General features: G+C 43.0%; 1 protein-coding gene across 1 annotated transcript in view; it reads right to left on the bottom strand.

The window, feature by feature from the left end:
* Nucleotides 1-430: 430 nt before the first annotated feature.
* The window catches only part of pard6gb (par-6 family cell polarity regulator gamma b), a 35,277-nt gene continuing 18,356 nt past the window's right edge, over nucleotides 431-17,351 (bottom strand). Inside the window, exon 3 of the mRNA XM_080484911.1 lies at nucleotides 431-2,038. Coding sequence (XP_080341037.1) covers nucleotides 963-2,038 — 1,076 coding nt within the window. The 3' untranslated portion in view covers nucleotides 431-962. The remainder of the gene's footprint in view (nucleotides 2,039-17,351) is intronic.

The following is a 17,351-nucleotide window of genomic DNA, read 5'->3' as shown; positions in this document are numbered from 1 at the left end:
ACTGCATTCCTGTTGCATGTCAAGGTTTGGCTGCAGCTGAGAGCCAAATGATAATAAGTTTAAATGAATTCATCCTTTACATAGTTTTGGTCTTCATTGCGCAACATAGAGAAAAGTATTTGTCAAAAGCTGAACTTTAATCTCAGCCTCGATAAATTGGAGAGTTGCATAACTGGAACAAGATCAATGTTATAGTGCAAACACTGAATGCTTTAAATAGTTTAATTTAGTGTGTTTCCACTCAGATCAAATGTTTTCCATAGCTTCAAAATGAAAAGCATTTGAGATATAGATAAAAAATGAAAATGTAAGTATAAACCATAAGATTTGAGTCTAAGCTGTGGCCATTCTGATATTATCTAAATAGTTAAAATACAAACATGAAAAACTCCTACGTGGAAAAATGCTGAATTAAAACACCACGATGCTTGCGTGGATAGTTGTGAGACAGAATAATTTATTTAAACAGATACAAGGACTTGATCACAATCATCAATGCATAAAATACCTATTTAAAAAAAACATACTCTACACAGCATTTATCGGAATATACGAAATATAGATTTTATTCTTTAAAAACATCGGTAAGAAACCCCAAGTTGGTCCCAGTAAGAAGAATGAAAAGAATCTTAATAAAAGTGGTCACTAAGAAATGATATGAGGCTGCATGTACATTCAGAACTCTAGGATACAGTGGACTTGCCAAAAACAGTTATTTGTTCTTAAGCTTATTACAAACATACAAGTGTTTTCATGTAAGACAAAGGAGACTTTTAAAAAATACAAGAAATATATACATATTTACTTGTTTGTAACTTCCTATTTTCAATTAACCTGTAAAACCAAACAGAAGTTACACAATTAGTTTCCGACAACAGGCGTTTGTACTGAGTTTTATCAGTTCGGGTGTTCCAGTTTAGTCTCTGAGCAGTTTGTGAAGTTTGTCTCTGTGTGTACGAGTATTATAGGGTAATGACTGTGCCGTCCTCCTCCACCCCACCCCTGGGAAGTGCGAGACTGTGTCGTGGGTCCGTTTTCAGCGAGCTGAGGATTTTGTGTAGGCTGCCGTTGCTGTGGCGGAGGGCCGGGTTGCTGCTGTGATGCGGCGGCTGCACGTGGTGGTGCTGACTGTGCTGGGACTGTTGGTGTGGGTTGTGCTGAAGGTTCAGGTCTCTGTTGAGCTGGTAGCTGAGGCTGCTGTGCTGGTGGTGGTGCGACCCTCCGTTAAGGCTCGGCTGGGAGTGGAAGGAAGCGGTGGACACCACCGATAAAGGGCGCGTCGGCGGGCTCGGAGGTGCTGCCGGGCCCGAAGTCACTGTGGGAGTCTGCTGTTGTAAGCGAGACAGGCTGGACGCCAGGGAAGCGTTGGACCTCTGAGAGGGCCGCTTGATGCTGTTCTCGATGACGATGTCTGCATCCTCGTCGCTCTCCAATTCATCTTGGTAGCCATGTGCTCCCATGGACGCCAGCGCTGCTGTGCCCACTGACAAACTCGGGTACCCAGTGGACCCGCTGCTGTCAGACGACTGCCCAGAGCTGCCAGAGATCCTGCTGCTGCGGACCACATTGTTGCGCTGGTTCACAGGCTTGACCGTCACGATCAGGTTGTGACTGTTGGCGATCATCATATCTGTGACCTGATCTAAAGACTTTCCCGTGACTTCAATGCCGTTCACCTCCAACACCTCATCGTTCACCGCCAGCAGCCCGGTGCTCTCCGCCAGGCCCCCGGGTACCAGACGGGAAATAAAGATGCCCGGGACTTTCTCCAATCCGTGAGGGGTCACTCGCACGCTGGTTCCATCGCGGATGTAAAAGCCCAGAGGTTTGTCGGAGCCGTGACGATACAGTCGGACGCGGCGGTGCGATTCAGGTAGGATGTCCACGTCGATGATGGAGGAGACCGGTCGGAAGTCCTGCGGCATGCCGATGCGGATGTGTGGACGCTTGCGGGTGATGTCGTTGTTACGAAGAGCGACCACCGCCTTCTTCCTGCGGGTTATTGTGTTGGTGCCAAAGTTAGCATAGTCGACCTCTTCTGCAAAAAAAAAAAAAAAAAGGAGACAAAGGAACAGAAAAAAGTTAGGAATATTTTAAACAGGACTTTTTTTAAAATCTTTCTCCGTGTGAATGTCTATTCAACAGCTCCTGTTCACAGGGGTCGCCACAGGAAGTTACTGCAACTTGTATGATAGATTTGGCTCTTTCACGTCAGATGTCCATCCTGCTGCAACTATTTCAACACAGTCCTTCACATTAAAAGTCAAGACTTAACTTGACGCACAATCATAGAATCTTCTTTAATGCTTTTAGAATACCAAAAGATACCAAGATATGCTTTTTTTTATTTTTTTTTTATTTTGGAATATTTCTTCTCACTATAGATTCGTCATAAAGGCTACCTTTTACTCTGGGTTTTAGGACTCATGTCACTGGTGTTTATTACCTCTTCACTATTTACTACAACTGTAAATCAAACCAGCTGAAAGCATATTTGCTCAAACAATGTACAGATGTGGTTGAAAAGAGTTTGCTTGGGCAAGATCTGCTAATCCTTCATGCAGCCTCCTCCTCGCTCGCTTATTGAAAAGGCTTAAAACAAGGCTGCGCCGATTGTTGGCCTTATTTAGTACAATATTTAAACAACAATCAACGTATTTAAATTAAGGAAACCCATCTACGTTATGTCGATAACGTTAAAGAATGCGATCAGCGAGAGGCTGTCAGTGTGTTTAGGTGCATGTTGGTAAAAAGTGCTGAGTGTGCGGCGCATTCCTGTTCTGACAGAGATGACCCGCCCTTCTGTTATCAGGCAGCAGCTGCACAGATTCCCTTTTTGCATTTTTGAACCCACTTGCACAGGCACATACATGCAAACATAAAACTCGGCAACAAATGTATGAAAACAGTTTTAAAAGCCATTTAGTCACATTTATTCCACTGGCTTACGACTGCAACTTAATACAGGGTGGAAAGAATGAGATCCGCGAGAGGATGTGCGTTGTAATCTCAGTTAAAGCATGTTTCCAACCACAGGCTTAAAGCAATCAATGAAACAATGAAAGTCTTCATGGCAGACGGGATCAGCCTCTCAACAGACAAGTGGCATCTTTAAAATAACAGTGCTACTGCCAAACACGCTCTCTGATCAAACAGAAGAGAAAAAGTCAGAAGGATGAGCATCCTCAAGGGCGTCACAGATTTTATTAAAATTATTTCATGCATTCTTTGATTTGTGTTTTGACACGGAGGGCGAGTTACAGAGGGAGAGGGAGAGAGGGAAAAACAGCGCTGCAGTGACTATATATCTTGATAGCGTTGCTCTCTAATCTTTCCTTCTCAGGCATTCCGGAAATCTGGACAAAGTGATGCCCGATGCGACAGGAAGTGAAGGTCCCCGGGCAGGAGCATCAGCTCCAGCACTGCCATGACGATGAGTCCTGTTTGCCTTCTGTTTTGGACACCTTTTCCTATGAAACTGCTGCGTGTGTGTGTGAGTGTGTGGTCAGCACGTGGTAAATTTTGGCGTCTGAATACTGAAAGAAATGTGGAGTCTGCATAGAGCCAGCTGGCCAGTTGTCCTTCCAGTCCCAAAGGAGTGTGGACGCCTGCCATCTGACTCCTTATGCAGTGCTGACTCATCATTTATATATGGCGTCTTCCTCCACCACCTCCCCGAGCAGACTGGAGTGTAGGCTATAGTATATTGTACGAGGAAAATGAAGATGGGTATTAAGGGTCCAGTGGGAAAGAGTGAGATTTGTTGAGTGCTTTGCATCACAGCTCCATCAACCACAGAGCACAAGAGGAATCAGTGAAAGCTAAATTGGGGAAAATGAGAAACATGACAAAAACAGCAATGATAAATGAGTGTTGGTGAAATAGTAAAGTGACATCTCTTGGCAAAGCATTAAATAATGTGGTCACTGAATCAACTCAAACGGCTGTTCCTGAAATGCCTGATGACGACAAAACCTCAACTCTTGCCATCCAAAATTGGTTGTTCTTCTAATTGCTATTTTCAGAAAAAAAAAAAAACAACCCATCTGAGTTCAATGAAACTCAAAGTGCATGGTATTCTTAGTTTTCTGTGCATGTTGTGGCAGAAGCTGATTTGATTGAATCCAGACAAGGCATTCGCTGAGGGGCTGGAATTTCTGCCACAAGTGCAACTCCCCTTGATGGGAACCACATTGGAGGCGATCGCAGCAGAGTCTCATTACAGGTTTTTTCGGTACAACACCCTCACCTCGGTCTGAAACCACGGCCACGCCACACGACATGCCACATTAGTGGGACATGTGAATGGACAGACGAACGTCCTGTTAGAGATCCCATGGGGACGAATACAACAATTCTAATGGTGCCCTTCTGTGGAGAAATCCTTCAACAAAATCTTGGGAAAAAAAATGTGTGTCGAGTTTTGAGTAACCTAAAATTACATGGATGAGGGATGTGTCATAAAGGTCCTGAAGCAACAGGGACACACTGCTCATTACACTTGGTGAAACCCAATCTAAAGTCACTCTTCGTAAGACGTTCGTCAAAATACTGGAGAATTGAAAATGTCGATCAGAGAGCGCTGCAGTGGTGTAAATATGTGCATATGTAGACATTATGTTCCCAATTATATGGAATAAAATGTGTTGAAGGTCAATAAACTAACAACAAATCACCTATATTTTGCAATTTCTCGCTCAAAATATATAATTTGAATGATTTCTTCACTGGATTTCTGTAAAAGATTGTCCTCACAGAGCATAATCGCTGTTCTATATAATGTATTATAAGAACAACAATACCCTAAAAATAAATCCCGAATGACCATATTTTTTTAAGAAATGTCAAAGTCAAATTTCATAATCACCCTTTCGCCTGCAAAATTATAATTTCTTTGTCCTTATAAATGAAACAGGTGTATTTTGTAATTAAATTGAAATGTTGATGTGCTATTACTATAAATGCATTATTTTATATGATCACTTCCACACATTTTTTTTTTTAAACTAATGTTTATAACATCATGACAAAATTACAGAACACATCATTTATTTTGAAAAAAATTTTTGCGGAACAGTACCACATGGGATGAGACAAGGTCGAGACAACAGGATCATGTAAGCTGTTTTAAAGACATTCAGTGAGCATTTCCTCCCACTTAGATTCTTAATATGAGTTATGGAATAGTGTGTCACTACAGATTATACACATTTAGAGTAAATATATATATATAAAAAAAGAAAGGAAACCTGAGCAAAAAAAGAAAATCGGCACGGTGTCACCAGACTGTAGTTCACCTTGATAACGAGTCTCATATCTCATAAGCGTCGAATGTCAGGTTGGGCCACATAGTCTGATGAAGCAGTGTGAGCCAAGTTCACCAGGAAGCAGTTAATATACGGCAAGAAAAACAGCCGCAGGCGATGCAGGTACACTGCAAGCTGCAGCTCACATCTAGTAAACCCTCACTTTGTTTGAAGGAGAGCACAAATACCAAAGAACCTCTCAGGGCACTGCAGCTGAACAGTCAATGGACTAATGAGACAGTCAATCAACAGTAAGTCGAACAGCATTCGCTCAGGTAGTAGACTGGCTTGTACTCTGACCCCAACGTCATCTTCGCCTGTAATAATAGTTGCTTGTTAAAAAATGAAAAACCTAAAAAAGGCCAATATCCTTTGACTACTGGAAGAAGAGCAACATTAAGACCTTTGTGATATTGTAGTTTCAAGTTTCTCTTCACTAATTATTCATGACGTCATTCTGCGGTGTAAGAAATCAAGCATTGCTAAAGCTCTCGTCTGTCTGCTGGGTAAAGAGAACTGCATTCATGAGCTGCAGATTCTTTCAACTGAAAGTACTAACTAAACACTTTAGTCTCTGGGGGGGAAACTCCTGCTGAATCCGCTCAATAGTTGTGAGACTCACGCAAGTTTACCATCAAGCACACAATTTCGGAGACCTGCCGCTGAGCTTTAACAGCATGTGACTGCAGTCAAAGATAATGCAAGAAAATCTCCCTCCTCATCAAATTGCACGTGAAACTTAAGACTTTCCTAAACCAACTCGATCTCCTGCAGGTCGACGATTTCTTCAAAAAGCCCAAGTAAGGATGAGCAATCAGGTAACACGGCTTTCGAGTTCAAACTCCTGCCAAGTGTGGGAGACGCAACAAACACACACAGAAAGTGAGCGAGCAGCAGCACGTCACACGATGGTTATTGTAACAACTCCTGACAAACCTAATCCCGGCTACACTGAAGCATGATGGGTAAGCCAATGGGAACCGGTTGATCAAAGACCGTCGGGTCAGTTCCAGGCGCAGCAACACCTCAGAACTAAAGCCTATTACAGCCACTCCGTCTCTCAATTAGCCGTTACCCACAATTTCCACACTGCAGTATTCACTGATCACACGGTGGGTAAATAACCATTTCGACTTCATTTTGAGGAAATCTGATGCGATTCTTGAAGGACTTACTGAGTACAGCAGCTGTTTGCATTTACCATAAAATTGACTTTTGAACAAAAGTAAAGGTTAAAGCGGTCTACAAAAAAAAAAAAAAAAAAGAAAAAAAAATCCAGCCAGCTAATGGTGATGCTGAATGCTGACAGAGATGGAAAAAACATTCATTCGCTCAGACAAGACTTAAAATCTGACGTGAAGAGTACCAGCAAGGGTAACAAGAGACTTCTGGCCCGGCATGGTGCATAAAAAAAGGAAAAAAAAAAAAAGGTGGACAAACAGTGTTCTGCAACACTGTAGAACCAAACAATGTCTTGTGGTACAAAGTAATTACACCAAAACTGAGACCCCAGGATGCACCTAACATGGCTCCGACCCTCGGTGAGGTCGGGGGGAGGAGGTCAGAGGTGGAAAGACAGCTTCTGGATGATTCCTACATTCTGCCGGCTGTTGGTGTGCGAAGCTGCATGCTTGTCTGCACACTCTGACACTGGAGGAATGTGGTGGCGAACGTAGTTGGAGATATCTCCCAGCAGGTTGAAGACCTGCATAGCTGCTCAAGGTGGGCGTGGGCTGCTCTGAACCAAAACAACTTGGTCCGTCCAGCGTGCAATGGTACGGATTAGGTAATGTGATCTATCCCTGGCGAGTCTTTTGTAAAATTCCTTTTTATTGGAACAACCTGAAAAAAAAAAAAAGATTTTCATACAAGAGAGAAAGTGAACTGGTTTCTCTCAAGCTCTCAGCTGCTATAAAAAGCCTCACGCTGTCAAGCTTAAAAAGCCGCAGCAAAGAGGAAAAACAGCCTTTGTTCTACGCGAGCCCACCTCTAGTTAACCGAAGCTGTGAAAAGAAGGCGTTTTAAAAGGCCGACTTCTTTTTCCACCATCTCCCATAAAAAAACAGGGTTCTTATGCAGTTTTATGATCAGCCATTAGGATGTCTCTGCAACACTTGCTCCTGGCGCGTCTTCTTAAAACTCACCACTGACCCATCCCATGCTAAAAACTGTTAAAGACAATGGAAATTAACCGCAACAAAAAAAATACCCTCTTATTGAGAGATGGCGTTTAATTTACCACCAGTTGGGAATTGTTCTATGGTGTCTATGAGTTGAAAGGAATAATTGAGCAATAAAGGCCACTCTCACACTTTTTGTACAGTTGTTTGTATTATCCTTTAACTTCGACTGCTCTCAGACTCCCGTGTGAACAGTCTGCCGCCCTCAAATGACCCAGATAAGAAAAAGACGTGACCTTACACACAACTCTTAAATATGTCAGGATGTGTGCATCAAAACTTTGAAGTTGTTGTACAATCGGAATCCATGAAAAATCCATGAACAAATGATAAACGGGAGACAAATTATAAGTAAAAAAAAAAAAAGAAAAAAAAAAAAAGAGGACAAATCTAAACAATGGCCGCTACTTCATTACAGGAGGTACGGAGAGATTGGCTCCTTGCTGGTGTAACACAGCGGCAACAACCTACAGCGGGACGGTAATAACTACACGGCTTCTGACTGACGGCGCTTGAAGAGGTGCTTGTGGTCAGCGCCATGTGTGATATTTCACACTGAACTGCGTGAGAGTTGGCACATTATGTTTAACATTTTTGTTGTACATGTGCCTGCAACAAGAACACTACAAAAGACAGTAGAAACACAAGGTACCAGCTGGAAGCAGAGCTGAAGGGAGAAGGGATTTTCCAGCATTAAGAACTCTGTAGTGTATAACTACGATCACTTGTATATGTGCCTGCATTTCACCAGAGACGAGCTTGTTATTCTGTATGAGTGCGCTTGATGAGCAGAGAACATAACTCCAACATGTAAAAATGTTAACTGCGACTGTAACTACAGGAGTTAGATTATCGACTGGAGCACGACATCCCATTAAAACATGGGAAGCCTTGCTGTAATGTATATGTCCAACCTGGGCTAAAGGTGACAGTGTCGACACCCTGCTAACAGCTCTAGCGGGGCCCCACAGGGGTGTGACCCCCGGTAATGGTATTTTTACCAAGTGGTATGACCCACACATGAGAAGCTCCGCTTAGGAACTTTGCAAACACACAGTCCTTTTAAACGGCTAAAATGTTAAAGGGGACATATCATGCTAAATCCACTTTTTTTAGCCCTTAAATGCATGTTGTTGTATATTTAGAGTGTTTAGAAGTACAGAAAAGTTCAAAGTAGTCTCTTCAGGTGCTCCGTTGATATCTTTATATTCTGTTTTGGTCATATTTTGCGATCCGTTTCGATTTTTCTATTCTCTATTACGTTTTTTGAACTATTACGTCACAGTATTCCCGGCGGAACTGCCAAATTAGGACATCGACACTTCGAGCAATCCGCCATTTTTGTTTCTCGCTGCGATTTTGTAGTCCAACCTAAGGGTGCCGAAGTTACGAGAGGATAAGTCGAAATGTTCGGTTGTTGGATGTAGTAACCCACGAGCTTCGTTACACCGTCTCCCAGCATCAGAACCTTTTCGAAGTGCCTGGTTGAGTTTTATTTTTCACAGAAATGTACCCACATCTGTGGGTAAGGTCATTTTTGTGTGCGCGAAGCACTTTAAAGACGACTGCTTCAGCAACCTCCGCCAGTATAAAGAAGGATTTGCCGAAAGACTTCGTCTGATTGAGCGGTCAGTTCCTTCTATCTATGGAGACGACGAACAGAGCACTTCGGTAAGCTGTATATAACGCTAAAAAGTGTGATGATAAGACGTCCCTGGCATTGTTTTGTTAGCATTAGCAGTTGCACCGTCTTCATATGTTAGCGCTGTGTGCTCGTTTTAGATTATAATGTAACTTCTGTGTTAAATAGTCGTTGTAATACAGGCAGTATTGTAGTAGTGGGCATGGATGGAGAAGTTAGTGTAAATATAGTAACACACCATTGCGTTACATCCATATGAAGACGTTGTTCTTCAGGTGCATCATCGTCATTTTCATCTCGCTCCGCCGGGTCCGACTCTGGCTCCAACATGTATGGCTGGATGGACAAATCTTCCGTTGTTGACATTTTGTAAATAATGTGTGAATATAAAGTTTCTGCGCCGCTAGATAATTGTATCTGTTCTATCAAACTACAAAGATGGCCGAACAGGGTGGCGTTGAACCGAGTGTCACCTCTGCAACCTGGAGAGGAGGCGGGGTATGAAGTGTCTCATTTGCATTTGAAGAGACCGCCCCAAAACGAGTTGCTCTCAGAAGCACATCAGAAAAGGGGTAGAAAAGGGGCCTGTGGAGCTCTAATAATGAGGAATTCAGACCCAAGCTTTGCAGTTCCGCTTTATATAGACCACAACTGTATGATTTATATGTAAAAAGGAAGGATTTAAAAGCATGATATGTCTCCTTTAAATGAAAAATAAAGGTATCATACACATATTGTTCACAATATTTTCAATACAGTTACCAGCAGTGTAAATTCATAAAGGATGGCAACTATCGATTCAGAAATAACCTAAAAAAATGAGGAAATTATACATATTGTCAAAACATTTTTTTTTTTATTCCAGAACTCATAATAACATTCATCTTAAACAGACCAGCTTTAATCGTGAAGGTTTCACTGTCATGTTTTATTATTTTAAAGACTGAAGAGGGAATTCATGGCATTTTTGAGAGGTAATCTGTATGAGGAGAGTCCACAAAATAAAGAATTAGGAACCATTACACTAGAACATGTGAAACTATTTTAGCACAGCGGGGTACATACTGTACATATTTAGTTTTTATACTTCCAATATATGGCAATTTTACATATTTACCATGTCTTCTTAACTCCTCTACATTTGCTTACACAGTGAAGCTGCTGTGTCAGCAGTCCTAAATGGCCACGTTACTGCAGATTCTATAAGACTGCACCAATTTTGGATACATGATTTTTTTCCCCCCTTTTTGGAGAGAATTCTATATGAAGATGTTATTATGCTCAGGAGGAGCAGCTTCTCTCGAGTCTCAGTTTTTTGTTTGGCATGTGTTTTGGAGCCCAGAAAAACTGTTAATTGCTGAGGCTTTATTATTTACTATAATGTTACACTATCACTTGATGGTCTGTAAAAATTCTCCAAGTTTTTCTGATGAATAAGTAAAAGCACAAACGAGGCTGGTTTGGCCTTTGGAAAGTTTTGAACGTCGGTGATGCACATATTTTTTCTAGCATACAATATAATCATCAGTTCATCCCTGTAATGTCTGTACAATGGTGGCCTATAGCCTGCAGCCTGTTGCTCCATCCAAAGAGTATCCAGCGACAGTCCGTCTATGCATGTGGCATTCCAGCGCCCCAACAACCCTCTCCAGCCCCCCCATCATGGTCCTCATCCAAGCGTGACAAAGTGCTTAGTGACAGGAGAAACCATAATCACTGGCGAGAGGGAGATGTGAGGCACATACACAGAATAGTGAATACTGTTGAACCCTGCTGCCTTTTGCATTAGGTCACTGGATGCTGTAGCACTGCCCCCCCCCCCCCCCCCCCCCCCCCCACCCCACCCCCCCCACACACACAACACTTTTGGAAAAACCACCAGGAATATGGCATAAAGTAAGACCGGACGAAATATCACATGACAGCGCAGATCCTTGCAGGACAAAGCGAGGCTGCATGATACAATGCAGTACAGCCAGCCTGTGTCTGCTCCAGCAGTTTTCCTCCTGAGAGACTTTACACTTTTATTTCCCTCCTTTTTTGCATGAAAAAGGACATGAGTGAATGAATGCAGGGCACTTTGTATTTCTTTCTCCTCGTAGCGTGGGGTCGGACACAACTGGCTTTCACGACTCCACAGTGGTTTCATGCTATACATCAAAATACAGCAGAAAGAGCTGAGTAGCAGAATTTCTGCATCTCTTTCCCATGTAACAGAATCGCAGCAAAAATCCAAAACAGGCGTTTTTTTTACTGTAGCGTGCAGGACCTTTCGATTGACTGGTCAAGTTTTTGACCACGCGAATAAAACAAAACAAAAACAAAACTGTAGGACTCAAAACAATCAGTATTCTTGGACATTACTGCTCCTCCCCTCTGGAGGTCGCTGGGAAGTCTGTGTGTTTAGGGACTGACTGCTGCCAAGATTTCCAACTAACACTAACATGGAAAAAAAATCCGGACAGAATAAAGAACTTTTTTTTTTTTTTTTTTTTTTTAGCATTCAAACATATTTCACATTCTTGCAGGGGCGGTTGAGGCAGAGGCCGGGTGGAAATTTGGAGGAGCTCAATAAACGTACGTGGTTATAATCGACAGCTGCACTCAAGGTTTTGGTAGAAGCTTACTGGAAGTTTCTGTGATCTTGTGCACGGTCTGTTGGGTCAGGCACACGGCAAAGAAAACCATGCAGGCTGTAGTAAAAAGTGTAATTATCAAATATTGGGCATACTGCCTTAGGTTTGGCGCCCACCACATTGTATATGGAAATATTAAAGTTTTTGACAAAACTACATTCACTTAAAGTTAGTGGTTTTGAATAAACCTGTAGCAAAATGTAAATGATGTGTTTACACATGAAGCAGTTTTAAGACTCTTTAGAATAAACTTATACATTCACAAGCTTTGTCAAGCCGTTTTAGTTTTAATTCACAGCAGTCTAAATCTGATTAATTTGCATTTGACATAGTAGATCACTGCACTTAGTCGAATAAGGGAGTTCTCCTGGTGTGTGTGTGCATGAGTCTGCACATTTAACTACGCCCGCTTTCATGTGAACTCCTTTCCACTAAAGTTGGTCGTAAAAACAGCCCAGAGCCTCAACTGTTGTGCAGACCTATTTAACAGACTTCAAAGACACAAAACACTTTTCAGTCTGCATTTCGAATGCAGGTTTTAGTTCGGTGGATGAAAAAAAAGAAAGAAAAGAAAAGAGGCTACTAAGAATACAGGAATGCCAGGTGAAACTGGCGAAACTTTCTGCCAGACATTAAGGAAAACAGTAGTTTTGTCCCTAAAAAATCCAGACAAGGCTCTGAAAAGTTTGCGTGCATACGTATGTGCGGCACTGCACTTTGCATGCTCCACGTCCTTTCTTCTGCTGCTTTTTGCTCCGTTAACTAGCAGTTACTGTGGCACACAGGGGCCGGGTTGCACATCTGGGACAAGTTAAGTGGAGCTGCCTTGTCTGCTCTGTTCTTGTGTTCTCGCTTGGCCTGTGCGATGGGGTGTGGAGGGAGTCACAGGTTTAAGATCTGCTGCAGGTATCCCCCCCCCACCCCGCCAAGTCCATCACTCCCTAATACACACATACCACCAATCTCATTATGCATAAGCAAAGAGATGGGCCAAATCTCGAGAGGGTTGGAGGTCGAGGGGAGAAGGGCTGTGTGTGTGTGTGTGTGTGTGTGTGTGTGTGTGTGTGTGTGTGTGTGTGTGTGTGTGTGTGTGTGTGTGTGTGTGTGTGTGTGTGTGTGTGTGTGTGTATGTGTGTGCAGGTTAATCTGTGTTTGTGTGTAGGAGAGGCTGGGAGTGTGTGTGTGTGTGTGTGGAGGGGAGGGGGGGGGGGGGGGGGGGGGTTGCTTGACATGGACCAGAAGGAGGGGAGAGCTGAACATGAAAGGGGGAACGTAAAAGGAGTAGACAGGTCTTGCATTCCTCCGACTTTCCAAGAGGAACAATCTACACTCCTCCATCAAGTGTTCCTTCTCTTAAAGTGCCGTTGGGTGTTCACCGACTTTACATTTTCTAGCTTTGTCTGGACTATAAAGGAACCGTTGCCTCTCTGTTGATCATAAGTATGCATTCAGGCTGAAAAACACATGCGGTTGATTAAAGTTCTCCAACATCTTTGCAGCCATCTGGCCCACAGGTACCACTGCTGCCTTCACTGCCTCCTACCCATGTGAAGACATAAATACATGTGGTCACTGAGGAATAAAACACTGAAGGAAATCCTGAACTCCTTACAAAAGGAAGACGATTAACAGTTTTTATTGTACACTTCTTATGTACTAAGGCTCCACTGTCACCATTGAAACCGTCCTATGTTTTGTGACCGTAATCACAAAACTACATTGTACAGGCATTTTGGCAAAGGCAGGCGCATAGATCACTCCAGCATACGTGTGACACAAAGCACAGCGCCACACTGGGACTTGAGTGGATGCCACCTGTCTGGCCTGCTGCTCGCATGAGAGTCCACGTGGGTGGTTAAGACTGTGTGTGTGTGAGGGAGAGAGAAGGAAAGATTTCAGGATGTCACTGAATGACTCTTAATACCTTTAAGTACCAAGAGCATGCAATGCAGTTTTCTATTAGCCGGTTCTATTCTGCTTCTCTCGTCTCCAATACAAAAAAATGGAATTCCACTCTACTAAATGAAACCCAAACTTAGCAGCCATGCGCCTTTCTGGCCATTAAACACCGTTTCTTTTACAGTGCTTGACAAAGAGAAAAACATTTATGAGGCCTAAGTGCCGTGTACTAAGTTCAGAAGTGAGTAAAATGTAATTACTTTTATTTTCTACAGCTCGTTGAGGCGGACGTCTTGTAGATAGTTCTTGAACTTGGAAGTGTTTCAACAAGATTCGGGAGCCACGTCTTTTACGGTGCTGTAATATTTAGATTGGTCAATTATTTAAGTTCCATTACTACCATCACTATCGCATAAATGGTTTCTTGGACAGTCTGGGGAACACGTTTGTCCATTTTGTTGTTTATTCCAAACTCAGAAGAACTATTTAAAACGACATGATCCAGAGAGATTGCAGTCGAGCCAAACACACCCAAATACTGAGAGCAACATCTGCTGCAGCAGAGTTGTGCAACCCATAAATAGACAGAACCATAACTTTGATGTTCTGGAAGATTAATAAGAAGTAAGAGTAATTAATCCCCCATATCATAAATAAATGATAAAACAGGAAGCAGTCTGCAAAACAAATAATATCAACAATTGCAGAATATTCCAGCAAAGTAATTGTGCATTTTAGGCTCTTCAGAGAAGCGTTACATACAATGTAAGAGGCGAGAATCAGTGGACCTCGAGCAGTGACGCACAGTCATGTAATATGTGCATAACACACACAAACTCATGAAGACGACATACGTTTTCAGCTGGACCACAACAGCAGACTTGACTGGGATTTACCGACTGTTGTACCACTCGTAGGCCGAGTGCTTCAACTTTTCAAAGCCCTCCTTTTAAATCCGAATTTACATTTCATACATATTGAGTTGTTGTTGTTGTTTGCAAGCTTCAGCTTCATCTTTCCCACTCTGGGAGACTGAGCCGACCTGAAGTTACTTTCTAATCTATTCATCAGCTACAGGTGACAGACAACAAGCAGACTAGGAGGATTATGGTTTTAGTTGCCTGACTAACGGACACTGAACAGCACTCCAGCAGACAGGTTTCATTGGCCTGAAAGGGTGAGTCTGTCTTCACAGGGGACATCATGCTGAGAAGGTCTTACATCAACCCACAGGAAAAGTGATCCTTTGTTATGAGAGCGTCTATGGAGACGTTTCGTCCCATTCGCACTGAGGGCAACCAAAATAACCCATCGCGTTACGGCTTGATTAATAAGCAGCCAAAGAAAATGTTGTTTCATAAGCTGAATGAGATCATTTTTACCTTTGACCAGGCAAGCATGCACACAGTCACACATCCACTTTGTGAACTGTGCAGTTTGGTACAACACATTTAGAGATTTTCTCTGTTTGGATCGACTGTTACTGTTGATCCACACTGACTTTGGCAGGATTATTGGCTTTTAAAGGTGTAATGAATACATGACACTGGAAATTATATATGTTTGACCATTAATATTAAGGTTTTACATGTTCAGTGCCTCGAGAAACACCAGTTCTGTTTGATGGGTTGTGGGATGCAGGCTGTACTTTCATTCCTCCTCTGAGGCAACATTATGAACAACTATCATCTGCTGTCTGGGTTTAAAATCCTTCTAGAATAACAATGTTGTCCTTGTTGTTGACTTATAAAACAAAAATGAAACATTGGGTAGATCTGATTTTAGGTGGAGATTCACTTAAGAACCTTTGCAAAACAATCACGGTTTGTCTAGATTCTATCAAGAAAAGGGAAACGAGGCATGTGGGAGGGAGGTGACGAGTCACACCTGTGCCTCATCAGATTCCGATTGCCTCCCTTTTATCTCCCACAGCAGTGTGGGAGACAAAAGGGAAGAGCCAGAGAGAGAGAGCGAGAGAGAGAGAAAAAAAAAGAAAAGAAAAAAAAAAGGAAGCAGCAAGAGAGCATGCTGTGGAGAGAAGCACGAAAAAGGAGTGTGTGGCCTGAGAGAACAGTCGAGTGGAGGAAGGGTAGCTGGGTGGCCTGGGACTGCAGCAGCGCCTCCGAAGGGGACTCGGTGGGAAGGCAGCAGTGTGTGTGCAGTTTGTGGGATTTTGTTCCTAAAATGGTGAAATGGGAAGCCGTGTCGTCCCCGGCTAGCTCAGTTGGTAGAGCATGAGACTCTCAATCTCAAGGTTGTGTGTTCATGTGGGATGGATGGATGGATGGATGGGGAAGCCGTGTCCGTGCCTCTGTGCCCAACTGCAGCCGAGAACCCCAGAGGATGAAGGCCTCCTGTTACAATATGTAGGCTTTGTCATAAAGAAAAATGGCTTATAGTCTCTCCATTTCAGCAATGTGCGGCGTTCAACTTGAGCATTTAGACGTTAACCTGCACCGAATAACATCTGCTGCTGCTCGTAGTGCTAGTAAGCCATGCTCCAGCCATTTTGGCATCATTTACCCGGAGACGCTGGGACCCCATCCTACCTGGGAAGATTTTCATCACTTAAATTAGTTGAAGCGAGAAACTTCAGGAAGATAATGGTATCGGCTAAGAATGAATACCATGTGTTGCGACTCAAAATGATGACCTTCAAAGTTGCACATGGCATCAATTGACATGAATGTCAGCAGATAAAATTAGATATCATTGTAGGAGATGGTGGTTACACACTTCAAAGGGATCTGAATAGACAATATTTTTAAGGAAAATGTTTAACTGTGAGTTGTGTTAAATAATAGTTCTTTAGCGTTGTCATTTTTCAGACAAGGCGACTCATTAAAACTTTTGTTCAGTCACCAGGAACATCCATAATTGCGATGGAACTTCTCGCTAGCAGAAGGTGGCAAGTTGATGTGATTTGTGTAACAAAAGCACAGAAATATTATCTAATTCTGCTACTTGGTCTGCAATCTCATGACATGATAACTGTTGTTGTCATGAGTCCATTCAGTAGGACAGATTCTGATATCTGTGTCCTGCTTAATGTACTCATGACAACGACTGTAACTAATCTCCACTTGGTGTCAAAAACAATCTATGTGTGAAGGCCTTTAATCCTACTGCTACATGCAGGTCATTACTGTGAGTTCTCTTAAACTTCTGTCGATCATAAACAAGGGTCAGTGAAGCCCCGTTTCCGGGCCTCCAGGTGACTCAGACACCCCCCCCCCCCCATCATTGCCAAAGTGTGACGAGTAAATGCTGTTGCAGGCTTGGACAGGCCTCCGTCTCCCCCACCTCCCACAGCACCTGAAACACCATCTCCCTCTCTTACACAATCACACAGCATAACAGAACACTTCCTGTGAGTGGTGACACACATCCTCGGTTCTTCCTGCTCCTGCTTTGCTCCACTGACTCCATTTGTGGCTTACTTCATCTTGTCTCTGGAGCCAAATCACTGCTCTCTCCTCACTCACAGACACAATGTCAAAGCTCTCTGTGGGAGTATTTCCACATGAGCTGTCAGTGCCCATTGTTTCAGGCAGTCTCTAGGACACAATTCATATCGGGACAAGAGTCAGGGCTCAGTGCTCCCCTCCTCCATTCTTTTCCTTCCTCTCCCATCTTGAACTGCTGAGTTGGCCTGATTCAACCACCAACTCCTGGCCCACATGTTTGG

This window comes from Lipophrys pholis (assembly GCF_963383615.2).
Source record: "Lipophrys pholis genome assembly, chromosome: 17".
Taxonomy (NCBI): Eukaryota; Metazoa; Chordata; class Actinopteri; order Blenniiformes; family Blenniidae; genus Lipophrys; species Lipophrys pholis.
The sequence above is the reverse complement of the archived record's forward strand: the minus strand, read 5'-3'. Positions and strand labels throughout refer to the sequence as shown.